This window comes from Nannospalax galili, unplaced genomic scaffold, assembly GCF_000622305.1.
Source record: "Nannospalax galili isolate Female #2095 unplaced genomic scaffold, S.galili_v1.0 scaffold137, whole genome shotgun sequence".
Lineage (NCBI taxonomy): Eukaryota > Metazoa > Chordata > Mammalia > Rodentia > Spalacidae > Nannospalax > Nannospalax galili.
Window position 1 is genome coordinate 2512287 of NW_008340203.1, and position 27215 is coordinate 2539501.

The 27215-nt window shown below is 48.0% G+C and overlaps 3 protein-coding genes across 4 annotated transcripts; all 3 read left to right on the forward strand.

Moving 5' to 3' along the window:
• Positions 1–5523: 5523 nt before the first annotated feature.
• Psme3 (proteasome activator subunit 3) lies at positions 5524–13029 on the forward strand. Its single transcript, XM_008835344.3, has 11 exons — positions 5524–5790; positions 6435–6467; positions 6558–6620; positions 6789–6893; positions 8409–8457; positions 9435–9547; positions 9735–9803; positions 9931–9998; positions 10082–10136; positions 10261–10347; positions 11299–13029. The coding sequence occupies exons 1-11, from the start codon at positions 5749–5751 to the stop codon at positions 11377–11379; spliced, it is 765 nt and encodes a 254-aa protein (XP_008833566.1). The 5' UTR covers positions 5524–5748; the 3' UTR covers positions 11380–13029.
• A 180-nt stretch (positions 13030–13209) lies between these two features.
• Positions 13210–19715, forward strand: Aoc2 (amine oxidase copper containing 2). Of its 2 annotated transcripts, XM_008835345.3 has the most exons (4): positions 13210–16128; positions 18190–18475; positions 18675–18804; positions 19111–19715. In XM_008835345.3, exons 1-4 carry the CDS (start codon positions 14541–14543, stop codon positions 19375–19377), a joined length of 2271 nt encoding a protein of 756 aa, XP_008833567.1. In that variant the 5' UTR covers positions 13210–14540; the 3' UTR covers positions 19378–19715. The 2 variants fall into 2 exon arrangements, with proteins under 2 accessions (XP_008833567.1, XP_029420455.1); XM_029564595.1 differs by lacking the exon at positions 18675–18804 and having other exon boundaries at positions 19111–19257.
• A 450-nt stretch (positions 19716–20165) lies between these two features.
• Aoc3 (amine oxidase copper containing 3) lies at positions 20166–26477 on the forward strand. The gene is made up of 4 exons (XM_008835347.3): positions 20166–21896; positions 23416–23701; positions 24058–24187; positions 24882–26477. The coding sequence occupies exons 1-4, from the start codon at positions 20297–20299 to the stop codon at positions 25155–25157; spliced, it is 2292 nt and encodes a 763-aa protein (XP_008833569.1). The 5' UTR covers positions 20166–20296; the 3' UTR covers positions 25158–26477.
• The last annotated feature ends 738 nt before the right edge of the window (positions 26478–27215 follow it).

The window sequence follows — 27215 nt, forward strand, 5'->3', positions numbered from 1 at the left end:
ATCTGCACAACAGGAAGTCCAACGCAGGCTGGTTTTCAGTGCCCAGTGAGTATCTCTGGGGTCCTGGCTTTTGTCATGCCTTTGCTCTTCCTTCCATCAGTGGTCTTCATCCCTTTGGGTCCCGAGGATGCTGCTACTGGACATTAGGGGTACATTTATTCTCTGTGTTTGTATCCCATTTGAGAGAGACCAAGAGAAATTGCTTCCAGAAACTCTTCCAAAGAATGTGAAAAACTTGCAGAAATCTCCAGCAAACTGATTGTGCAGGCTCATGAGTGCAACTCATAACAGATGCCAATTTTAATCTAACTGCTGCTTAAAATTTGGGATTGCCCTTCAATCAGTCAAGCCCATCCCTGTAATACACAGGTGTCACATAGGGGTTACGACTGCCCCCCCCAAATCAAGGATCTTTTTTAGAAGAAAAGTGAGGATGGATGGTATGTGGAGCAACCATCTGTAGCTCTAGTTCCAGGGGATCCAATGTGTCTTCTGGCCTCTATGGACCCCAGGTCTGTACATGGTACACATACCTCCATTCAGGCAAACATTCATACACATAAAATAAAAACAAATAGCTCCAGACAGGCATGGTGGCACACGCCTTTAGTCTCATCACTCAGGCAGCAGAGGCACAGGGATCTCTGTGAGTTTGAGGCCAGCCTGGTCTACATGGTGAGTTCCAGGCCAGCTGGGGCTACAGGGAGACTGTCTCAAAAAGACCATAAAAACCAAACCAAAATTTAAAAAACCCAAATAGCTCCAAAAGAAAAGCTAATTTATCAAACTGTGAGATGACAAATCCTTTCCTGGGAGACATTTCCTGACCTGGTGCCAGGGCTTCAGGATATACCGTTCCCACCAAGGGATTTTTCTGGAGAAATTTTAGTTTAAGGATCTACTTTTCCCACTTTCTTTAGGGTCTCTACAGAGTTGCAACTGCCAGGGTTAGTTTGTTTGTGATATAGGGTCTTACTTTGTTGTTCAACCTAGCCTTGAACTCCTGGGCTCAAGAGATTCTCCTGCCTCATCTTCCAAAGTAGCTGCCCAATACTTTCACTGATTTCTTTATGGAGACCTCAGCTCAGGGATCCAGGAAAGGCCCACCCTACCTTCTGGGGGATTAAGCAGAACATCTATGTTAGTTCAGATCTCAGTGGAAGACTCAATCAGGGAGAAGAAAGGCTGGGGAGTTGGTAGGTATGGCCAGCCTCAAACTGTTGAGCGTATTTGTTCATTTTATTATTTATTATTATTTTATATGTGTGAGTGTTATGCCTGTCTGTATGTAAGTGCACCTATGTTGTGCAGTGCCTGTGGAGGTCAGAAGAGGGCATCTGATCCCCTGAAACTGGAGTTACAGATGGTTGTTAGTGGCCATGTGGGTGGCTGGGATTCAAACCTGGGTCCTCTGCAAGAACAGTCAGTGCTCTTAAACACTGAGCCATCTCTCTAGCCCCATTGCATTTATTTTTACACTATCAGTGCCTATATTTTAGAAATAGTGTTTAGGATAAAACAACATTTATTTCATTAAAAATAATAATTATATTTCATACATTAGTTGTTAGAGGGGGTGGGGCAAAGAGCACAAAATTAGCTATTGTTAAAGTCCAATTATTTGCAGCCAGGCCTGGTGGTACAGACCTGTAGTACCAAAACTTAGGAGGAGGAGGCAAGAGGATGGGAAGTTCAAGGCCAGCCTAGGTTACAATAGTGAGGTTGAGGCTAGCCTGAGGTACACACAAATTCCTGTCTCAGTTGGTGGGGGGAGGGTGGAAAAATTGCTGAAGCATTTCCTTGAGAACTGAAAATAGATGGAACCCAATGTACAAAAGGAAGGTTTGCGTTTTCATAGGAAGAGAGACACTTCCTTCAATGAAAGAAGAAGAAGAAAGGCAGAAAGTGTTGGTAGGTTGGCAATTTCGTGGTAAGGAACTTCCATTCATTTCTGCCTTGTCAATAAAGAATGAGCCAAGACCATAAACTCGAGGTGAAAGAGAAAGAATGTTGAAGGTTTTAGGAGATGAGAAAGTGTGACAGTCATTAGTGTGTGAGAAAACTTGTCAGGATCATGTAGTAAGACCTTAGGCAATATCATGTATTTGCTTGAGATCTGTGGACATGGATTTAAATTAAGCCAGACATCTGTGAGCCCATGATTTTCTAGCACCTAGAAATGAATAGTGTTCATTCAATAAAAATTGTTTTCACCGGGCATGGTAGCGCACGTCTTTAATTCCAGCACTTGGGAGGCAGAGGCAGGCGGATCTTTGTGAGTTCGAGGCAAACCTGGTCTACATAGTGAGTTCCAGGACAGCTGATGGAGTACTATATAAAAACCTTTGGGGAAGGGAACAGGAGAGTGCATCTGTCTTCTTACAATGTAGCTGAAGACAGAACAGTTGAGAACAAAGCCGCAAACATGCTAAAGCTATAAATTCCAAGAGAAATGCAGAATAGTGGCACACTTAAAATAGGATCAAGTTAATTTGGGAAAGAATTTTTGAAGTTTCAGATTGGTGTGAAAAGTTACTTGGGACTTGTGTTAATGGTTAAGCAGAGTTAAAGGGAAAACTTAGATGTGAGTGTGGTGGATGCTCTCATATGGGCTATTTGCACTTGAATAGGTGGAAAAGGACTTTGGACATAAAAGGGATAAAAGAATTAATGTCTAAAGAATAACTTCACTATGCTAAGCACTATCAGGTCATTCATCTAACAATAGTCATTATTTTTCTGTACCTGCCTTATGTCTAAACATTGTGCTAGTTGTTTTACATGTTATTTTTTAAATTTTACTTTAAAATATTTTATTATTTTTATTTTATGTGTATGAGTGTATTACCTGCATGTAAGTGAGTGCACCTGTGTCGTGCAATGCCTAGGAGGTCAGAAGAGGGCTTCGGATTCCCCTGGAACTGGAGTTAAGGATGGCTCGTAGCCGCCATGTGGGTGCTGGGAATCGAATTCCAGACCTCTGCAAGAGTAGTCAGTGCTCTTAACCGCTGAGCCATCTCTCCAGCCCCACGTATTCTTTCTTTTAAAATTTTTATTACATTTATTTGTGAGTGCCATGGTGCATGTGGAGGTCAGAGGACAGCCTTTGAGAAAGTTGGCTTTCTCCTTCCACCATGTAGGTCGTCAGATTTTGTGCCAAGTGCTCTTACCGCTGAGCCAGCTCTCCAGTCCCATATTTTTTTTCTTAATAATTTTTTCTTAAGCCGGAGTTGTGGCGCACACCTTTAATCCCAGCACTCGGGAGGCAGAGGCGGGAGGATCTCTGTGAGCTGGAGGACAGCCTGGTCTACATAGTGAGTTCCAGGCCAGCTGAGACTACAGGGAGACCCTGTCTCAAAAAGACCAAAAAAAAATTTTTTTTTTAAATTTAGAACACAAGAGATGGCTTAGCTTGGTGGTTAAGAACAATGGATGCTTTAGCAGAGGACCAGGATTCAGTACCCAGCATCTACAAGGCAGCAAACAACTAGCTGTTAACTCCAGTTCCAGAGGATCCGATGCCATCTTCTGGCTTCTTTTGGCATTGCATGACATGGGTGCACTTACATACATGTAAAACAGTCAAACACATAAAATTAAAAAACAATTTTAGCCGGGCGTTGTGGCGCACGCCTTTAATCCCAGCATTAGGGAGTCAGAGGCAGGCAGATCTCTGTGAGTTCAAGGCCAACCTGGTCTACGTGGAGAGTTCCAGGCCAGCTGGGGCTACAGAGTAACCTTATCTAAAAAAAAAGCAAAAATATTTTTATTTTTATTTATATGGATATGTGTATGCCTCTGTTAGTTTATGTGCACCATGTGCACGCAGGTGCCCTCTGCAGCTGATGGCTCTGAATCTCTCGGAAGTGAAATTATAGGCGACTGTGAGCTGCTGGATATGGGTGCTAGAAACCAAACTTGGGTCCTTTGAAAAAGTAGTAAGCCTCTTAACCACTGAATCATCCTTGTAGCCCTTATTTTATCTTTTTTAAAAAAATATTAAATTTTTTTTATTATTTTTATGTGTATGCGTGTATTGCCTGCGTGTAGGTAAGTGCACCCTTGTAGTGCACTGCCCACGGAGATCAGAAGAGGCTGCTGGATCCCCTGGGACTAGAGTTATGGACAGTTGTTAGCTGCCATGTGGGTACTGGGATTCGAACCTGGATCTTCTGCAAGAACAGTGTTCTTAACCGCCGAGCCATCTCTCCCGCCCCTATTTTATCTTTTTTTATTAATATAGTATTTGTTTTCACTCTGTCAAACTCTGAGCCAACCGCTTTCCCCAGACTTCCTAAGGTACAGGAAAAGGTACAGGACAGACGAGACAAGGGAGAAAGAACTATGGGAGGTGGAGGCAGCTGTTTCACACTGCGAAGAGGATGAGAAAGCCCACCATTAGGCAAAGGAGCCCTAGAAGAGCTGTTGCTTCAGAGATGGGTTCCTGGCATAACCGATGATGAGGCTCCCATACACAGTCCCAATCCCAGTCCCAGATCCAGCCACCCCAACTGTGGGCAGTCCCCCGCGCCAATGAACTTGGCTACTGTGTCCATGTCCCTCGAAATGGCACTGATTTGGAAGCTGCGGCAAGGGATGAGGTCAGGGGACCTGGGACTGCCAAGCTGCTGAGGCTCTCATCTGCCAGTGTCTGGTTGTTTCAACACCACTGCAGATAGGGGGTCGACTCAATAGCTTGAGAGGTGCTCCACACCAAGTAGGGGGTAGAGATGAGCTTGGAGCAGGCATACATTTTCAGGTGTGAGGGGCCAAGACAGGAGAGCTGCTCCCAGGAGAGAGCTATGTGACTGTTAGAAGACTTTAACTTACACACATGACTTACATGTTTCTAGTCTCTTCCCAACACTGCCATAGGGTCTAACACAGTACTCTGTCCCATTTTATTGCTGAGAGCTACATAGAATAAATTAGTGAATGAGGGGATGTTGTCTCAGGCTTCCCTTAGCAAAATGGATAGTTTGTGCAACAATCTGGGAAGGTGTGATTCTGGTGCAGAATTCACTGGAAACACTATTTTGACCCTACTCTCTTTTGTACACCAATTTGCCCCTCAGGTAATTGACGTCTGAGGTCTGCACGTTTATGATAACTACAACAAGGAGAGCCTAGTACAAAGGAATTTGTCTTCTCTTTGGTTGTAGCCCGCGGAAGAAGAAGGAGTCGCAACCGGGACCTGGCAACTCCACACCCGGGCCGCGGGCTTCCTCCGGCTGACGTCACTGGGGCGCGACGGCTAGTTTTCGGGCGGCAGCGGCACAGGAAATCCCACGATGGAAGCGAGTTCTGGGACGACAGAAGAGCAAACCGTTCCTGAGTGCCCTGAAGGCGCCATTCTCAGCATCCCTCACCCTGCGAGACCCTCCGTCCCACTTCATCATCCGAGGGAACTAGAGCTGACCGCCCACAGCCGCGCCCGCAACGTGCAGAGCCGGACTTTATCGCGGCTGCGCAGGGCACGTGCACAGTCCGCCGGAGTCCCGGCGATTGGCTGTGACGTAACTTCCGGTGTGAGCGGCGAAAGCCGGGAGGGCGAGCGAGAGAGCTAGCAGGCAGCGGGCGGGCAGGCGGCAGGCCGGCACGGAGGGAGGGAACGAGCTAGCGGTGAGTAAGCCAGCGAGGGCAGCCGGGTCCCGAGGGCAGCGGAGATTCCTCAGGTCCCTCCGGTGCCCTCCCCGGAGCTCACAGTACCGCCGGCACCCAGCGGAGCGGACACGGCTCGGCCTGGCCATGGCCTCGTTGCTGAAGGTGGATCAGGAAGTGAAGCTCAAGGTAGCGGCACGGTTCCGGGCCTCCCCACCCCTCCTTCGCACCCTCAGCAGCTTGACCGGTTCCCCATTCCCCTTGGCGCCTTTGTCTCCCTGGGGACAGCAGCTCCGAGCTTCCGCTCAGCTCAACCCAGCCCCCCACTCCTGGAGACTGCATTGGAGGAGAGGACGGTGTAGCGTGGCTCTGTCCCGCGTCTGGTGACAGAGCGCCCCGGGGACACCTCCGCGGACACGCGTTAGACGCTATGCTTTAGGTAGTGACAGCTGGAAGTTCCCCCAGCCCAGCAACGTCCCCGCCCCCGGACGCTGCTGCTGACCCTGCGCTTGATTTAGGCCACGTCTGGGTGGGAGTTGGCGCGTTTATGAGCTCACTTCTTCCTGTCTGCTTTGTGTTGGGTTATCAAATTCAGACAGGTTCAGACCAGGGAGGGAGGGAGGAAGAGGAGAGGAGAGACAGGTGCTGCCCTCAAGCCCCAATAACTTCTGAAATGGAGAAATGAGTCCTCAAAAAAATTAAGTTTTTGCAGCCTTGGGGCCTGTCACTTTCTCATTATAATTTTGAGGTGAGGGAGAGACAGGTGGATTTGGGGCACTCTATCTTTGTCCTTAGGTTGCCAGGTATTGAATCGCTCTCTTCGTTCATTGTAGGTTGATTCTTTCAGAGAGCGGATCACAAGTGAGGTGAGTGAAGTAAATAAGAAAATGAGCGTTAGTTAATAGTTGGGAGTTACTTTCCACACTTACTAATTCAGGTATGTTTTCTCTATTTAGGCAGAAGACTTGGTGGCAAATTTTTTCCCAAAGAAGTTATTAGAACTTGATAGTTTTTTGAAGGTAAGACACATTTCTTTGGTCCCAATATTTGTTATAAATGGGACCAGTTGTATGTTGACTCTGTTTTGTTGTGCACTGTGAAGAATTCTCATTTCTTGTCTTTCAACATGAAATATTTTTTTCGGCTTAAAAAAACTAATGCTGTTTTGGGGTGAATGTCTCTTTCAGGAACCAATCCTAAACATCCATGACCTAACTCAGATCCACTCAGACATGAATCTCCCAGTCCCTGACCCCATCCTTCTCACCAATAGCCACGATGGACTGGATGGTGTGAGTGTCTTAACGTTTGTGGTCGTATTCCTAAGTAGTGGGTTCTTGGTTTCTAGCTCCTGACACATTTCAGAATGTATACAGAGGATGGTGGGATTTGGTTGTGGGATCTGAGACTCTGTTTTAGGTATGATTACTCCAGCAGACTTTTTTTAGACCTTTATTTTCATTTTAAATGAGATGAACATGTTTGTGCTGCTCTTGCTGTTAGCATGTTTTAAATAGTTTTAAACCAGCTACAGACTTCCTTAGGCTCTTCCCGTGATTCCAAATAAGACTTCTTTTCAGCATGATATGTCTTACTATGAGAAGGGACATTCTTGCTATATAATTGTAGTCCTGATCTCTGTGTCTTTAGCACCTGTGCTTTATCGTGTGTCCACATTCTGTTATAGCACTGTTGAAACTACATTACTACCCCTGATAATCCTCTCCCTTATTCTGTCCTGGAGGTCAAACCCAAGGTCTTGTGCATCTAGGTAAACACTGTACCACGGATTTTTATCTCTGGCTTCCTGAACTGTCTTAATTATAATTGATTAAGCTGAATGTGGTGGCTCTTGCCTGTAATTCCAGCACTCCTAGCTTGGCTGAGGCAGGAGGATTGTGAGTTCAAGGCCAGGCTTGGCTACTTAGTGAATTGAAGGCCAGTCAGGATGCATAGTGAAATTCTAGGCTCCTAAAGTTGCTCCTGGCATGTAGAGGGTGCTGTTTTGTGTTTCTGTGTTTGTTGAGTGAATATTGTGTTTATTTTGGAGTCAAAATTGGTTGGTTCCTTTTTCCCCCTTTTTTTTGTCTTTTTGAGACAGGGTCTCCCTGTAGCCCCAGCTATCCTGGAACTCGCTGTATATACCAGGCTGGCCTTGAACTCACAGAGATCTGCCTGCCTCTGTCTCCCGAGTGCTGGGATTAAAGATGTGTGTCACCATGCCTGGCCCTTTTTCCCATTTTTTAAAAAATTGTCCCTGCTCAACTGCTTTAAAAAAAAAATTGGGTGGGGCATGATGGACAAGTAGAGGTCAGAGGACAGCCTGCAGGGATTGGTTATCTCCTCCCACCGTGTGGGTCTCGGGGATTGAAATCAGGTTGTCAGGCTTGGTGGCAAGCATCTTTAACCACTGGGCCATCTTGCAACCCCCTCAACTCCTCTTTGTTTGTTTTTGGGTTGTTTTTTTTTTTTGAGAGAGACAAGAGTCTCACTATTTAGCCCTGGCTGACTTGGAACTTGATATGTAAACCTAGCTGGCCTCAAAACCAAACATCTGTTTGCCTCTGCCTCCCAAGTGCTGGGATTTAAAGGTGTATGCCACCATGCCTGGTGCCCCCTCAACTGCCTTTAATGTTTTATTTCTTGTAGATTTGGTCTTCTCAACTAGAGTGTAAATTTGACACAAGAACCTAATTGCTAAGACAACCTATGGGGTCCAGGAAGTGATTAAACGTGCTAGAGGAGTGTTTTTTGGTGGGCATGTGGGTATTGAAGGCAAGCTAATGCCTGCCTTTTTGTATCCTTAGCCCACATACAAGAAGCGCAGGTTGGATGAATGTGAAGAGGCCTTCCAAGGTAAGAGCTGCCCCAAACCAGTTCACCTCACCATATCTGCTATCAGCCCAAAAAATGAGATTTGATTTTATTTCCCAGGATCAGCGTTGACAAGTCCTCCAAACATGATCATTATTATCTCCCAGTATACATGGAGGGTTTGACTTAGTGTGGATTGCCAAGAGAGATTGGATGGAGGTAGACTCCACACATCTCGGATTTATCATGGGAGTCCAAGTTCCATGTTATTTTCTCCCTTTTAATATAATTATTACTCGGTGTCTGTCTATAAGGCATATATTTGTTTTAATGTCTTTCTAAGTTCTGGCCCATTTTAGCTGTTCATCTGTTGGTCCGTACACCTCTCTGTGATTCTGATAGTGGTGTCGTAGTAGAGTTGTGACAGATATAAGGCAAAGGTCATATACACTTATTCCAGAAGACATGTGTTTGGTTCACAGCACCCCCGTTGGGTGGCTCACAACCACCTATAGCTCCCAACTCCAGAGGGATTTAGCCCCTCTGGCCTCTGTGGGGACATACAAAATTAAATTTAAAAAAATTTTTATTTTATGTGTATGACTATTTTGCTTGCATCTATGTAAGTACATGTGTGCCATGCCTATGGAGGCCAGAACAGGGCATTGGATCCCCTAGAACTGGAACATAATAGGTGCTGGGAACTCAACCTTGGTCTCTGCAAGAGCAGCCAGTGCTCCTAAACTGCTGAGCCATCTTTAAACAAAAAGGCAGAGCTGGGGTCTGGTACTGCCTTTATTCTCAGCCAGGAGGCAGACACAGGTGGGTCTCTGAGTTTGAAGCCAACCTGGTCTACTTAGAGTTCCATGCCAGCCAGGCTACATAGTGAGACCCTGTCTCAAAGAAAAAGAAATAGAGCTAAGATCATTGCATCTCAGGGGCTTAGGAAAGAAGAGAAAGGTCGAAAGTGCTATTACCTTTATCTTACCCTAAACATGTGACCTTCACATCTCTTCTAGGAACCAAGGTGTTTGTGATGCCCAATGGGATGCTAAAAAGTAACCAGCAGCTGGTAGACATTATTGAGAAGGTGAAACCTGAGATCCGGCTGCTGATCGAGAAATGTAACACGGTGAGACAGGCTAGTGACCTGTGGCCTGAACCCAAATAGCTTCATTTTGAATTATGAAACGATGGGTGGGGGTTGGTGGACTAGGTATCTTGATCCCTCTGTCCCTGGCATCTGTCCCCATACTTCATGGCTTTAGCAGGAAGGACCCAAGGTCCTTATTTGTATATTTGGTTTTCTCACTCTCTAGGTCAAAATGTGGGTACAGCTCTTAATTCCCAGAATAGAAGATGGGAACAACTTTGGGGTCTCTATTCAGGTAATATGCTTGCAGTGCAAACTGGGGAGGTACTTGGACCTCCCCTGCTTTGTCCATTTCCCCTTTTTCTTTGGCGCTGCTGTGGAGTGATGTGGAAGTAATTTAACTCACCTGTTCTTCCCTCCAGGAGGAAACAGTTGCAGAACTAAGAACCGTTGAGAGTGAAGCTGCATCTTATCTGGACCAGATTTCTAGGTAGGGCTGGGCCCAGGACCTTGGGGTGATGAAACGCATGGTCAGGGTCTCCTGCAGCTGTGCCTCTTCTTTTCTCCTTCCAGATATTATATTACAAGAGCCAAATTGGTTTCTAAAATAGCTAAATATCCCCATGTGGTAAGTAAGGGTTTTGTGGCCTGGGGTTGGGGGTGGCACAATAAAAGTGACCATGACTAGGAATGAACTGGCTGTGGGCAGTTGGGCCTTAGAAGACCACCCTTTTCCCTTGCCCCCTATACAGGAGGACTATCGCCGTACCGTAACAGAGATTGATGAAAAAGAATATATCAGCCTCCGGCTCATAATATCAGAACTGAGGAATCAATATGTGAGTAAAGTTGGTCCCTGCCCACAGTTTTCCTGGCTTCTCTTAGATCTGTGATAAATTCTTGAAAACTCTGGGGCTCAGAATAAAATGAGTAGTTTTGGTGTATATAATTTCAACTACTCAGGAGGCTGAGACAGGAGGATCCAGAGTTTGAGGCCAGCCTGGGCTACATAGTGAAACCCTTAACCTCACAAAACAGAGTAAAACAGATTCTGCTTATCAGCTGGGTACTGAGACCATGAAATCATCAAGGGGATCTTTCTTTTTAAGTAGGGTGGTATAGGAGACATGGTGTGGTTAGGATGGGTCTTAGAGTCAGAAAGACAGGTTTGGAACCATACTCCTGTAAGGTGTGGTCTTGATCTTGTTCAATCTTAGACTTCAGCTTCTTCTCTAAAATGGGAGTTAGATGACTACTTAATACACAAAAATGAGCTTTTAATAGTAACTGAAATTGTGTATATATATATGTGTGTAAGTAAAAAAAGGGCACCGGCCCCACGGCCAGACAGTGCTCAGATGGACTCTTGTGAGATGAGAAGCTGGTCTTTTTTTGAGACACGGTCTCCTTGTAGCCCCAGCTGTCCTGGAACTCACTATGTAGACCAGGCTGGCCTTGAACTCATAAAGATGCAAGATGCCTCTGCCTCCCAAGTGCTGGGATTAAAGGCGTGCGCCACCACGCCCGGCTGAAATAGTATATATAGTAAAGGACTTAGTGCAGTTCTTGGTGTGTTGAATGCTTGGTGTGTAGGAACTTGGAGCCTTGGCAAGCTGGCCTTGTGTACAGCCAGCCCAGGTGTACAGGAGAGGTAGTGCAGCCTTCCTTAACACTGGTTCAAATGAGAGATTGGGATGACATGAATGTTGGGGGCTTTGTTGCGGTAGCTCATTTTCTTGGTGAGGTAGGAATGGAACAGATGAGTGATTTACTGATGTCTCCTTTCCTAGGTAACTCTACATGATATGATCCTGAAAAATATCGAGAAGATCAAACGGCCCCGGAGCAGCAATGCAGAGACATTGTACTGAGGGCCAGGGCCAGGGCCAGGGGACTCTGTGAGTCTGGCTCAAGACCGATACTGCCTTGGTTTGTTACATGACGATCGCGATGGGGAAACTGGCTGGAAATAGTAATCACACCTCTCTGTTTTTAGTTAGTCTAATGAAACTCATCTAGTTCTGTGACGTGTTTACCTCTTTTTTCAGGCCTCAGGAACTCTTCTGTCTCCTTCCCTAATACCCCACACCCAGCCTGTCCTAATTTCTGGAGAACTCCAGGTTTGTGCAAGATGCTGGCACAAGAAAACTTGTGTGGTTCTCGTTCTCCCCTTCTCTCCCTCCTTCCTGTCTTCTAAGTTTTGTGTTTTCTTCCTTTTGATTAGTTGGTTAAAAGCTGAAGGAACTGTATGGAAAGTGTTAAGGGTTTTCTAGGACCTGGGGTAGCAGAGGTAGAAGAAACATCTCTCTTCCTGTCATAAGGCTAGTGTCTCTTGCTTCTCTGGGACATTGGGTCCTTCCTGCCACAGTTGCCCTGGTGATCACTTAGGGCTTTCCATTTCCATACATCCCACTTTGAATCTGAGCATGACAAGGGACACGTTAAACCTTCAGCTGAGTCCCTAGAGCGCCTTTGGAAGTTTTTGTAACAGGGTTTTCACATGCACATGTGTACACATACAGGGACATGCATGCATGCCTCCTACCCATTATACAACATAGCCCTCCTTCCTGCACCCCAACCCCCTCAGCCCCTGTCATATACACACACCTTTCAGCAGGTGATAGTTATCTTAGCCATCCACCCAGGCAGAAGTCCCAGGCCCATCCTCTCCCGATAATGTAGCTGCTTGGTGCCCAGGGTAAGTTGAAGGAGAACCAAGAGCCGAGAAGCAGAGAGCTGATGAAGGCCCCTTCTTCTGTGACTCAGGTTCTTTTTGGTGTTATGCAAAGGCTTGTCCTCCGACTCTTGCTTGCCTTCTCCCAGGGCAGTCGTACATTGAGACAGGGTGTGAGGTCCGAATGATGCTGCTCCTTTTCCTCTGGGAAACATTTCTCTTTATTTATAGTATTGTGCTTCCAGGGAAAGCAGTAATTTTGTGTATATGTGTGTGTGCACATACACGTGCACATTTGTGTGTGTGTGTGTGTGTGTGTGTGTGTATAAATATGCTGCGCAAATGAAACCCATAGAAGAGTTGCCTCCTCTCTCAAATCTTCCAGAGATGTCACTTGTTCCAGCCTTTCTGTTAACCCTGTGAGCCCCCCGCTTTTCTTATTCTCTAATGAGAGTTGACTCCTGCAGCCACCCTGCCAGTGACTCAGCATCTGTCTGACTTTTCTTCTCTGTCTGTCTTCCAACTCCGTCGTTATTTCCACCCGGGATGCGTCCCTTTCACTCCCAGTGTTCTGTAGAAGAGGAGTCGGATGCTCTCTTCCATGAATAGTGCTCAGTAACAAACCAATTGCATTTTAGTTGGGCAGTACTCCTATCCACCCCTCAGATCCCTTCCAGCTAAACCCCTTCCTTCCTCCAACCATGTGTTTCTCAGTTTCCCTTTTTGTTTGATTGTTCCACTGCCCTTCCTCACCCTACCGCCCTTGGATTGTAATGTAAGATTCTTTTACCATGTCAAGAAATTATTAAAAATACAGGTACTTTGACCTCTTTCTAAAGCTGCAGACCCTGGTGCCGTACTCTGGTGACTAGGGGCATAGTGATGGTGCACAAACATTCAGACCCCCACCTCTACAGATGCCTCTGGCCACCCTGTTGTGTGTCTTTTTGCCAGCTGAGCTATCTGTTTTCTCTGAGATAGTGGGAAGATTGAAATTTCTGCCCAGCAAGAGGGAAGGGTGATTCCTTCATTGTGTTTATTTGAATTATGTAAAAGCTTTTCCTAAACCCAAGCTGCCTTCTATCCCAGTGCAAGATCCCAGTTCCTTCTTTCCTCGGTGATACCCATGAGCTGCCAGTAGAGGCTGCTGTAGTTCCACGTGGGAATGGCCTGGTCAGGGCTTGCCCTGCCCGGTCCCCTCTTTCCTTCAGACTCATTCCCTCTCTAAACAATGCTGTTTGTTGAGGAGACTACTGGTCTTGGTTTAAAATTACTCAGAGGGCTCTTAGGAAGTTCCATCTCCCTCTGAAATAGTTTCCTCACTTCCACTGTGCAAGTAGGCTTCTGGTTTCCAGTGAGCCCTCATTGTGTGAAATTTTAAGGCCCTCAGTGGAGGTACATCTACTCTTCCATTTCAGAGACTAGTGCCACTAGCTAGCAGTTCTGTCTACCCTGTCTGGTGGTGTTAAAACACTGTGCGTAATCATCACCTTTCAGTCTTCAATCTGTAGGGTAATTTTACGGCTTTCTTGTTTGTGGTTTTTGAAACAGGGTCTTACCTAGTTGACCTATAACTCATGGTGTAGCCCAGGCTGGCCTCTACTCTCAGCAATCCTCCCTCATCCTCCTCAGTGCTGGGATTATAGGCATGAGACACCAAACCCTACTATGCCTTCTTTATAGACAAGAATCTTCCTTAAGCTCACACAACTTAGATGGGATCAGGGTACAGATCTGAACAAGTGAGTCCAGTTCAGAACCTCAGCCACTCTTCCTAACTATATAGAAAAGGCCTGATGAGACTTTGAATCAGGGGCATGACATTTGGTCACAGGCAGAACTGAGTGCTTATTGCTGGACTGGGCAGTGGATCCAGGAACTGTTGGTTGGGGTATAATTCTGTGAAGAGGAAACTTTTTTTTTTTAAAGGATTCATTAGTGCCTTTAAAAATAATGACAATAAAACTTTTGTTAGTTTCCTGCATGTGTCACATAGGCCAGGCTTGTGCATCAGTTTGCCTTCTCCGAACTGTTGAGGGTACAAGATAAAGTTCTTCATTAGTCTAGATGCCTCCTTGTCCCCTCTAAATGATAGAAATCTATAGTTGCTACTGACTGCTAACTGTAGGAATTTAGGAACAAGGAAGAAGCTATAGATGTGGAAGTAATGACAAACAAACCACAGGACTGAAAGTTGGAACAGAATTACATAAGTCAAGGCCAGAAATTTCCTGTCCAGCCCACAGGGTGGAGTTTTCTCCATTTCTCTCCATCATACTGCATATAAGCCCTGCATTGATGTTAGAAACAGAAAAGAGCTGCTGTTAGGACTGATGACAGCCCTCAGCTTCAGCCATGAATCTCAAGGTGGTGCTGGTGTTCCTGGTGCTCTCTCTTGTTACTGTTTTCGCTCTGGCCTATGTCTTGCTGACTAAGCAAGGTGGTTCGAGCCAGCCTCCTCGGTGCCCCTCTATACCTCCTGGTACCCAGGCTTGGACAAACCCTGGTCAGAGCCAGCTGTTTGCAGACCTGAGCCCTGAAGAGCTGACAGCTGTGATGAGCTTTCTGACCCAGCAGCTGGGCCCAGGGCTGGTGGATGCAGCCCAGGCTCGGCCCTCAGACAACTGCATCTTCTCCATAGAGCTGCAACTACCACCCAAAGCTGCAGCCCTGGCCCACCTGGACAGAGGGGGCCCCCCACCTGCCCGGGAAGCACTGGCCATCGTCTTCTTTGGTGCACAATCCCAGCCCAATGTGAGTGAGCTGGTGGTGGGGCCTCTGCCTCACCCTTCCTACATGCGGGATGTGACTGTGGAGCGGCATGGTGGCCCCCTGCCTTATCACCGGCGTCCCTTGCTGAGAGCTGAGTTTGTCCAGATATGGAGGCATTTGAAAGAGGTGGAGCTACCCAAGGCACCCACCTTTCTGGCTTCTGTCTTGAGCTACAATGGCTCCACCTTGGCACCTCTGCATGCCACTGCTAGTGGCTCACGCTCAGGGGACCGGGCTACCTGGATAGCTCTCTACCATAACATCTCAGGGCTTGGTATCTTTCTTCACCCTGTGGGACTGGAGCTACTGCTGGACCACAAAGCCCTGGACCCTGATCGTTGGGCTGTCCAGCAGGTCTTCTACCTTGGACACTACTATGCAGACTTAGCCCAGTTGGAAGGGGAGTTTAAGACTGGCCTCCTAGAAGTGATTCAAGTCCCTCTACCCACATTAAATGGGGCTTCCTCCCTGAGGTCTCGAGTCACCCCAGACCCTCTCCCCCCTCTACAGTTCTCACCCCAGGGTCCCCCGTATAGTGTACAGGGGAGCAAAGTGGTAACACCCCTCTGGACATTTACCTTTGGCCATGGGGTATTCAGTGGCTTAAGGATTTTTGATATTCGGTTCCAAGGTGAGCGAGTAGCTTATGAAGTCAGTGTCCAGGAGTGCCTGACTGTTTATGGTGCTGATTCACCCACAACAATGATGACCAGATACTTGGATAGCAGCTATGGTCTTGGCCGGAACAGTCGAGGTTTAGTCCGGGGAGTTGACTGCCCCTATCAAGCCACAATGGTGGACATCCATATATTAGTGGGTACAGGGGCAGTTCAGCTGCTCCCAGGGGCTGTGTGTGTATTTGAGGAGACCCAGGGGCTACCCCTTAGAAGGCACCACAATTACATTGGGAGTCATTTCTATGGTGGTTTGGCCAGCTCAGCCCTTGTGGTTAGGTCTGTGTCATCTGTGGGCAACTATGACTACATTTGGGACTTTATGTTGTACCCAAATGGAGCACTTGAAGGGCGTGTCCATGCCTCAGGCTATATCAACACAGCTTTCCTAAGTGGAGAAACCCAGAGCCTCCTCTTTGGGAATCGTGTGGGAAAACAAGTCCTGGGAACAGTGCACACACATGCCTTCCACTTCAAGCTGGACCTGGATGTGGCAGGTGAGTTCTTGGGATGAGGATTGAAGGTTGGGAAATGGGGTACAGGCAGGAAGCCCCCAGATGAATCAGATCTCCAAGAGGTTAGGAGTACAGTCTGAACATCTCTGATCATAGGGGGGAGCAAGGAGTGTCTTGAGCACAGCTGTATTCAGAATTGGGTGTCTGGCCAAAGGTAAAAGGGGTTCTTGTGTCCAGCTCCCATCCCCTGGCCCCTTGGACTTGAAATTGTGGAATTAGATTAAAGTATAATGGCTGTGCCTGGCTTCCTTATCCTTGAGGGACACTGGGAGAGTGAACTGACCCTGTCAGAATTGGATGGTTCTGGAGCCATGCACTTGGCTGGCTGCGCTGAGAATCCATAGGGCTGGAGAAGGCATGGGCATAAGAAGGCTGGCTGAAAATTTTTCAGGTAGGGATAGACCTGCTTTGTGGGATGGCGGTATCAGGGCAAGCTCTGCCCTGTGGAGAACTCCAGTGCTTGTGACATGTCTCAGACTGGCCACAAGTGTGGAAAAGCATTTCTCTAGTAGGGCTCAAAGCTCAAGGCTTGCAGCTCTTGGCAGATTCTATGGAGAACAGAAAAACTCATTAAATCACACAACCCCCCCCCCCAAAAAAAATCTAGAAATCCACCAGACTTCTATTTTACAGTTGGGGAAACTAAGGCAGGCAGGGGAGAGGGGCCCAGAAGCGACTGTTCAAGTGCAGTGCAGTAGAATAACAAGCAGATGTCCTGAAGCCCTGGCATGTGCCCTGCGCACTATGTGTCCTCCTCTGGTGGTTGTGCGGCGGGGGAGAGCTAAATATAACATGATAGAAATAGATTTTAATCTGACATACTTGGACTGTGACTCCAGTTGGAAGTTTCTCCTCGCCTTTTTGTCATTTAAAGAGCCTGCTTTGGGAAGTCACAAGAGGTACTTTAAGTTACTAGCGTGTACATTATGGGCTCCTGGATATGGGGCCAGAGGTGCCTTCTTGTAGATCACATTTAAAGAACTGAAAGCCCCAACCAGCGGGAAGAGAGTGATCATGTGCTGTGTTAGATGATGCAGACTTTGGGTACAATAGAAACCCAAGATGTTCCTGGATGATGGTGGAAAGCTATCAATCACACTTTTTTCTTTTTCTTTTTTTTTTTTTGAGACAGGGTCTCAACTATGTAGCCCTGAAACTCAATAAACCAGGCTGGCTTTAGACTCAAAGATCCTCCTGCCTCTGCCTCCTGAGTGCTGGGATTAAAAGTATTCACCACCATGCCCAGCTAAATTTCACTTTTGTGAGACTGGAAGTATATCTACTTTGTTGAGACAGTTGATGCCCCAGAACTGGGAGGAATATAACAAGGATTGGAAGGGGACTGGGTTTTTCCTAACAAGAATGTAACCAGTCAGCTGCATGTCCTTTCCCATTTATCTTTTTAAAAAATTTTTTATCTTTTGAGCCTCCCTGTAGCTCCAGCTGGCCTTGAACTCTGTACACCAGGCTGGCCTTAATCACACAGCAATCTGCCTCTGCCTCCCCAGTGCTGGCATCAAAGCCATGCTCCACCAATGCCTGGCTTTCCATTTATTGAGCAATCTGTACTGTGTGTATATACAAGAGCCTCTAGCCATGTGTATTTTGTATCTTGAAACTGAATCTTACAATGTAATAGGGTGGCCTTGAACTTCTTTGTGTTTTATCAGGGTCTCACATACTTAGTATGAAGCCCTGATTGTCTTGGATCAGGCTGATCTTGAATTTGCAGTCATCTGCCTCTGCAGGAATGTTAAGTCACAGATGTGTGCCACTGTGCTCAGTGATACTGAGCCCTTTAAATATGGCTAGTGTGACTAGAGAATAGTGTGTACTTAAAGAGCCATATGTGACTAATGGTTATCCTTGAACATGGCAGATTGGAAGATAGGAGCTAGCACCCAGACTCGGCTCCTAGCATGGCATGCTCACTGGTATACTGGTATATTTGTTCAGGCCAGTGTGAGGGGCATCAAGGAAGCCACAAGGCCTGTCTGACCAACCCTACCAGGTGTGGAACTCTCTCTTTCCTCACCCTGACAGGGCTGCAAAACTGGGTGGTGGCTGAAGATGTGGTATTTAAACCCGTGGCAGCCCCTTGGAACCCGGAGCATCGGCTGCAGCGCCCGGAGCTGACCCGGCAGGTCCTGAGCAAGGAGGACTTGGCTGCATTTTCCTGGGGAAGCGCCCTTCCCCGCTACCTTTACCTGGCTAGCAACCAGACCAATGTCTGGGGTCACCAGCGCGGGTACCGAATCCAGATCTACAGTCCCTCTGGTATACACATGCCTCTGGAGAGTGACACAGAGAAGGCCCTCAGCTGGGGGAGGTGAGGCAAGCCCTGGGAATGGGTGTGAAGGAAGGACCTGTCCCCTTCTGGCCCTTACAGACCTTAGACTTGCTACCCTGAATCTGCCTTTAGATCCAGGTGGATATAATATGGGAAATGGTCCCAGAGTCTCAAAGGACTTCTGGGTTGGTAAAGCTCTTCATTTATCCAACACTACCTTCCTACAATTCCTGGTCAGATACCAGTTGGTGGTGACCCAGAGGAAGGAGGAGGAGTCCCAGAGCAGCAGCATATATTACCAGAATGACCTAAGGACCCCCACTGTGGCCTTTGCTGACTTCATCAACAATGAAACCCTCCTAGGAGAGGTTAGTGGCTTTAGAAAGAGAACAGCTTTTCTTTTCCTGGCATCTTGGCTGCCCAGCTTCTAGTCAAAGCTTAGAATGGTTTCTAGTCCTAATATGGGGACCAACATAGGTCAAACTTACTGGGGAGAAATTAGCCATGTGTCACTGACACCCCTCTTAATGCAGGTTACTAGGTATTATGTATAGGAATGTGGCTGGGCAGAGGCAGAAACCAGCCTCTAAGGCTGGAGGTTGGGAACATGCCTGAGATGATTCTTTGACTCTTGCCTCCAAAGTCCTCCAGTCCTCCTCTTCCTCTTCCTGCAGGATCTGGTGGCTTGGGTGACAGCCAGCTTCCTGCATATTCCCCATGCTGAGGACATCCCCAACACAGTGACCGTGGGCAACAGAGTGGGCTTCTTGCTCCGACCCTACAACTTCTTTGATGAAGACCCTTCCATCTTCTCCCCTGGCAATGTCTACTTTGAAAGGGGCCAGGATGCTGGCCTCTGCAGTGCCAATCCTGTGGCGTGCACCCCACAGCTGGCAGCCTGTGTCCCAGACTTGCCTTCCTTCTCCTATCAAGGCTTCTAGGCTGAGGATAGGCTGAAACCATGGGGGAGAGGGAAGTGAGCATGCACCTTCACTCGGCTGCTCTTCCTGCCCTTTGTTTTTATCGCACCTCCCTGGGCTGACAGCCTCAGTTCCTTAAGAAATAGTCTCTTCCCACATGAAAACCCTGTGTATTTCTTTGACTGATTCCTCCTTTCTGCCCATTTTTAAAATGACAAACTTATAAAAATGATTTTTGAATACTCAACAAAAAACCCCACAAATCCTACCATTCAAATCTAACCATTACACCAGGTCTTCACATGTGGGTGTATCCAAGAGGAATAGTTATTATGTGTAATTGATAATAAAATGTCTAACAGGAATTTCACTTGAATTTATTCTGTTTGGCTTTTGAAAGCATGTCAGTTCCCAGGGGGAATATTAAGGACTCTGGGCCAAGGAAATTAGCAACAGAAAACAGGCGGGGTGGGTAGAAGAAGCCAAGGAATGTTGCTTGAGAAAGGGGCTGGAAGTGGGGGTTTCCTTGGAAGCTGTGACAGGAAAGAGAACATCTGGCCCTGGGAAGGTGGGGGTTGGAGTTGAAACTGGTCTTGGGGGCACAGGGGCTATGGATCAGACTTACCCAACTCTTTGCTGGTCGTGGATTTCCATGTACAGGCTGGCTTCCTCCCCCTTCCCTCAACCCCAGCTTTCCCCAACCCTGACCCAGAGAGCAGAATCTGATTTGGAGCCTGAAGGACAAAGCCTTGTAAGGTCTGTGGAAATCACAGCAGCCTGTTCAGACCCGCCTCCCAATGCTGGCCCCAGCCCTCCCTGCTCCCTCGCACCCTTGGCAGAGACTTCAGACTACTGAGAAGCTCAGCTAGAGGCCTGGAGACCCCAGTCCAGCAGCAGGAGAAGTCCTTTCCTGGTAGAAACCTGTTCGTACTCAGGAACGATGACCCAGAAGACCACCCTGGTACTCCTTGCTCTGGCTGTCATCACAATCTTTGCCTTAGTTTGTGTCTTGCTAGCTGGCAGGAGTGGAGATGGGGGTGGACCTAACCAACCTCCCCACTGTCCCTCTGTATCTCCCAGTGCCCAGCCTCGGACACACCCTGGTCAGAGCCACCTGTTCGCAGACCTGAGCCCTGAAGAGCTGACAGCTGTGATGAGCTTTCTGACCCGGCAGCTGGGCCCAGGGCTGGTGGATGCAGCCCAGGCTCGGCCCTCAGACAACTGCGTTTTCTCAGTAGAGCTGCAACTGCCCCCTAAGGCTGTAGCCCTGGCCCACTTGGACAGAGGGGGCCCCCCACCTGCCCGGGAAGCACTGGCCATCGTCTTCTTTGGTGCACAATCTCAGCCCAATGTGAGTGAGCTGGTGGTGGGGCCTCTGCCTCACCCTTCCTACATGCGGGATGTGACTGTGGAGCGGCATGGTGGCCCCCTGCCCTATTACCGCCGTCCTGTACTGGCCAGAGAGTATCTGGATATCGACCAGATGATCTTCCACAGAGAGCTGCCCCAAGCCACTGGGCTCCTCCATCACTGTTGCTTCTACCAACACCAGAGACACAACCTAGTGACAATGACCGCAGCCCCACGTGGCCTGCAATCAGGGGACCGGGCTACCTGGTTTGGCCTCTATTACAACCTCTTGGGGGCTGGGTTTTACCTGCACCCTATTGGACTGGAACTGTTGGTAGACCACAAGGCCCTGGACCCTGCCCAGTGGACCATCCAGAAGGTATTCTATCAAGGTCGCTACTATGAGAGTCTGGCCCAGCTGGAGGACCAGTTTGAAGCTGGCCTGGTGAATGTGGTACTGCTTCCAAATAATGGCACAGGTGGGTCCTGGTCCCTGAAGTCCTCAGTGCCACCAGGTCCGGCTCCCCCTCTGCAGTTCCATCCCCAGGGCCCCCGCTTCAGTGTCCAGGGTACTCAAGTGGCCTCCTCATTGTGGACCTTCTCTTTTGGCCTTGGAGCTTTCAGTGGCCCAAGGATCTTTGATATCCGCTTTCAGGGGGAAAGAATGGCCTATGAAATCAGCGTCCAGGAAGCCATAGCCCTGTATGGTGGCAATTCCCCAGCAGCAATGCTGACCTGCTATATGGATGGTAACTTTGGCATTGGCAAATACTCTACGCCCCTGACCCGTGGAGTCGACTGCCCCTACCTGGCCACCTATGTAGACTGGCACTTCCTTCAGGAGTCCCAGACCCCCAAGACACTACGTGATGCCTTTTGTGTGTTTGAACAGAACCAAGGCCTCCCCCTGAGGCGACACCACTCAGATTTCTCCTCTCACTATTTTGGGGGCCTTGCAGAGACAGTGTTGGTGGTCAGATCTGTGTCCACCTTGCTCAACTACGACTATGTGTGGGACATGGTCTTCCACTCCAATGGGGCCATAGAAGTCAAATTCCATGCCACAGGCTATATCAGCTCAGCCTTCTACTTTGGTGCCAGCAAACGGTTTGGGAACCGAGTTGCACAGCACACATTGGGCACAGTGCACACCCACAGTGCCCACTTCAAAGTGGACCTGGATGTGGCAGGTAAGAGGTCCTGAGAGAGACAAGGGTTCTTCCAGGAGGGTATTAAGTGTTAACTGTTTGCTGTGGGTTTCATGTAGGCCATCCATTGAAAAAAAAAGATTAGGGTTTTTACATTTCCTTTTGGCCTGACTGGGAGAGAGTGGGCTGTTGGGTTTTATTTGGATTTAGCTCCCTGCCTGGGTGGGTGCAAAGTTGCCAACTATGCATGTGATGTCCTTAGAAAATCTTGGGGAATGACTAAACTCAGGAAGAAGGTAGGACTTAGTTTCACAGGGTCCTTTGAGCTTATGTGGGCCTTCAAGGAAGCAGCTGTTTGTTTATCAACTGGGATCTGTGTCTGGCCTGTGGTGCTGGGGTGTTGGAGGATGTTTGCCTTCTGTTGTGAAAGCCGGTCATGCATGCCACAACCATTGTTCTACACTTCCTTGGAAGATGGGCCCTTCTCTCCCCTGAATTTCCATCACTCTCTGGGTGCCATTCACTTTACTACAGGAGTATACTGGATACTCAGGAGATTTCCAGATAGTTCCTGGAGTTTGTGGTCACAGACAACCGATGCTTTCTGATTTCCTGGAGACTTTGTCCTTCCCTTTTTTTCTTCTCTACACTGATTTTTTTTTTCTCCTGCCTCTGAAATACCTTAGAACCCTCACTGGGTCCCTGTCAACCCTCTCTACTACCTCCACTCTTTTAATGCATATATATTATTGATTCTTTGAGAATTTGATGCAGTGTATCAAATTGGTCACATTGAACCCCCTCCCCCATGTTCCCTCAAACTCACCCCCACCTCCCTACTGCTACCTCTGCTCTTACACTTTCAGTTCCAAGGTCCACGCTGTGTACAGAGGGATGACTGCCCCACCCATGCTAGCCTGCCACCCCCAACGGCCTCCCCCCTTCCACAGCACCTGCAGGATGTCACCTGCAGAATGACTTACCAGGTGCTTCCCTTCTTGGGCCAGCTCCAACCTGCCCTGAGATTCTTCCCAGTGTTCTGCCTTGGCTGCGCACACATCCTCCCTGGTTCTCGATGCACAGCCCACAGATTCTTTGTTTTAACTTTACTCTTGCCTAGAATGACTTTCCAAGTCCATTCTCTTGAAGATAACCTTGAAGGATAGTCTGAAGGTTTCCCCTGGGGGCTGGCGTGGTCCTGTCCCTGCCAGCACCAGTACTCCTACCCTGCCTCACTTGAGCTTCCCCACCCTGCAGGCCAGCCTGTGTTTTACTCCTCTGGGGTAAGAGCCTGAGGGTAATGGTGGGGGTTTTATTCAGCTTTGTCCTCCAGGGCAAGCACAGTCCTCACCACTAAAAGGAATTGAAAAGATGAATGAATGAGATCCTAGAAAAATATTTCAGTTTATAGATTAACAGTGTTGTCTGAAGGATTGGGGAGATCTTGGGACAGGGAAGGGAAGCAGAGGCTGCAGTCAGTCCTGAGCTGCTTTTTGGTTGCAAATGGGGGCTAGAGAGGACCAGGGTCATCATATGACCAGCCTTGACACGCTCTACATAGGATTGAAGAACTGGGCCTGGGCAGAAGACATGACCTTTGTACCCTCATCTGTGCCATGGCACCCTGAGCACCAGATACAGAGGCTGCAGGTGACACAGAAGCTGTTGGAAACAGAAGACCAGGCAGCCTTCCCCCTGGGAGGTGCAACCCCACGCTATGTGTACCTGGCCAGCAACCACAGCAACAAGTGGGGTCATGGGCGGGCCTACCGCATCCAGACACTCAGCTTTGCTGGGGATCCGCTGCCTCGGAGCAGCTCCATAGAAAGAGCCTTCAGCTGGGGAAGGTGAGTGGTGGGCAGTTAGGGGAGGTTGGGGAGGTAAGCATGGGAATGGAGCCAGAATGGTAAAGGGACACCTGGAAACAGTTGAGACTGTTTGTTAGGCCTTGGGGACATTGCCTGACCTGTGCATAGTGGGGCTCATTTCCCTTGGAGAGCAAAAGCTAGAGAGGGAGAATTCTTTTCCATTTGGGGTGGAGGAAGGTGTATATGATGAAATGGCAGATAGGTGATGGATTCTGTAGCCTAACATTGCTGTGAGCACATGCATAAGCAGGGCGGGAGCACTGAGCTCTCTTTCTTCATAAGCAGGCATCAGGATGGGCTTAGAGACCATGGAGGCCTGACCAGTGCCTTTCTAGGTACCACTTAGCTGTGACCCAGCGGAAAGAAGAGGAGCCCAGTAGCTCTAGCATCTTCAATCAGAATGACCCGTGGACCCCTACTGTGGATTTTGCTGATTTCATCAACAATGAGACCATTGCTGGAGAGGTAAGCTGACTGTGGCGGTGGACAAGTGGGGTACAAGACTGAACCTCACTTTCTCCTGGGTGGGTCCCTGAGAACCATCTGAATTCTCCAGAGGTAGAGCTGACTCTTGTCATCTGCACTTTAGTGATCATTACTGCTGGAAAGAATCTTCCAGAGCTGGGAGGTCATGTGCAAACACTGGGTGAAGACAGGGATCTGTCTCAAGCTTAAAACCCTCAGAGTCACAGCTTTGGGGACAGAGCCCCTTCCAGGCCTTAGGACTCATGTAGAGCTGGAAGCATTACCAGGGAAAACCATATTTCCCATCTGCCTTGACTGCTGAAGGTATCTTCCATATCAGCCTACTTCTGCCTTCCAACGCCTGATGGTCCCTCTTCCATGCTTCTCCCCAGAGTTGTACTTTAAGGAGTCTTGGAGAGTTGGGAGAGAGGAGCTGAAGTAGCCTGTGGGTATCACCCTCTGGGGAGGGTAAGCAGAGGGCTGTGTCATGGAAAACATTGGAGATCAGGTGCAAGCCAGGCCCTGAGATAACAGTGTTGCTCCCAGAATGGAAAGAGCTTTTTGTTTTGACATCAGAAGGAAAAAATATTTAAAGATTCAAGATCCATTGGCTAATGAACTGACTTCCCTGAAAGGCCACTGTGCAGGGTTGGCATGTCTAGCAGATCACATGATCTTTTTTCTCTCCTGCTAGGACTTGGTGGCCTGGGTGACAGCTGGTTTTCTGCACATCCCACATGCAGAAGACATTCCCAACACAGTGACCGTGGGGAATGGAGTGGGCTTCTTCCTTCGGCCCTACAACTTTTTTGATGAAGACCCCTCTTTCTACTCTGCTGATTCCATCTACTTCCTGAAGGACCAGGATGCTGGGACCTGTGAGGTCAACCCCCTGGCTTGCCTGTCCCAGACTGCTACTTGTGCCCCTAACCTCCCTGCCTTCTCCCATGCGGGCTTTGCTCACAACTAAGTGGTCCTGGATGGACAGTCTAGCCAAGGGACCCAGGGTCAGGGTGGGAGGCATGCAACAAACAACAGCTGTATGGGGCAGAATGATTTCCTCTTCTCCTTCCCCACATCCTTGATGTCCTCTCGTCCTCTCTGTTCTGCTCCCCTCCCTTGCCTCTCACTCCCCGCCTAGAGCATCCTGAGCCAGTGATACCTGATATTCAGGAACAAGGGCTTTGTTGATCCCAGTTCTACTGAGTTCCTGCCTCTGGGAGAAGAATGGCTTGGCTAGGAGCCTGGAGTGATGGGTATATATCTTTTCCAGATGGTTCTTTTTTTTTTTTTTTTCGGCTTTCCTAAAAATTGTTAAATCAGCTTTGAAGACCCTGCAATGGTGATTATTCTCTGGAGACCCCAAGGTAGGCTCCCTTGAGTCCCACATATCCATGGATGAGCTAGAAGAGACTTCTGCCAACATTCCTTTTCTCACAAGTCCCTTCTTTCCTTTCTCTGTCTTGCCTCCTCCTGAGGTCCCTGCCTGCTCTGTATCAAAGTTGAAATGAGACACCTCACTGTAGAGGACTATGCTTGTCTGTCATGTAATATCTGTCAATATCAGGAGTCGGAGTCTGTTGTGGGGCAGAGTGTGCTTCTTTGCCCATTTTATTGCTTGCTCTCTATAAGAAGATGGTCACAGAGACAGTAGCACCTCTATCTAGTGCTGCAAGTGGTTTGAGGGTGCTGTGACCATAGAGAATGGTCATTTTATTCCAGGGCCATGTGTGACGGTGGGTTCAGTGCTCTGCAGCTGCCTGTTTGGGACACTAGGAACCATGTATGAGGAACAAAGGTGGGAAGCAAGCAGCCTTGGGCCCTCTATGCCCCAGTGAAGGCTGTCCAATTATAAGCAGCCATGCAAATGAGCCTGTATGATGGGGAGGGGCCTGGCCCCGTGGGACCAGCTCTAGGCTTCCCTTACTACTTGTCTCTCCTGGGGTCTGCACTGGGGATGGTTCAAAGAAATATTCTTTCCTAGAGAATTGGCTGACCCAATGCTGATATAGCCTTACTATCCAATCTCTAAAGTTGAAAACCATTTATATGTCATTCCATACTAATAGGGGGTGACCTTCAAGTGAAAAAGGTCAAAATGTATATATTTCACGCCTCATTTGTGTTTTTAAAAGGAGGAGAATATAGGGAGATGTTTTGGTACACAACTGTGACCATAGCACTCAGGAGTTAGAGACAAGAGGATCAGAGTTTGAGGTCTGACTGAACTACATAGTGAGACCCTCTCTCAAACCAAGGCCTGAGCTGGGCATGGTGGTGCATGCCTTTAATTCCAACACTTGGAAGCTGAGGCAGGTAGATCTCTGTTAGGTGGAAGCCAGCCTGGTCTACATAGCGAGTAGCAGGCCAGCTGGGGCTACAGGGAGACCCTATGTCAAAAAAGACCTCCCCCCAAAATAATTTTAAACAAAGAGCTGGGACTTTGGCTCAGTGGTAGAGTATTTGCCTAGCATGTTACAAAGTTTAATCCTTAGCATTGTTAAACACAAAAGAAATGGACTAGAGAGATGGCTCAGCATTTAAGAGCATGTACTCTCTTACAGAGGACCCAAGTTTGGTTCCCAGCACCCATGCCGGATGGTTCACATCTACATGTAACTCTGGCTCCAGGGGATCTAATGCCCTCTTTTGGCCTCCATCAGCATGCGCACTCATGTGTATAAACCCATACACAGACACACACATAGACACATAAATAAAAATAAATATTTAAAAATGAAAAATAAAAATAAAGAGGATATAAATATATATTTGCTTATCTCTGCATTTTTGAGGAGGTAATGCTGATCACCCCTAGAGAGGAAGTTGGTGAATGAGGGAACTTGGCACTGCACACCTTCCGTACATCTTGAATTTTGAACCATGTGACTATGTTGCCTCATCAGAATAAATTAGTGGATCCAAACAACTGCCTTTTTTTTTTTTTACTAACATGCTGTTGTGGCATAGGTGTGTGGTGGGGCAGTGGGCTAAGGGGTGGTCCGAAGACTAAGTTCTCCAGTTCTTG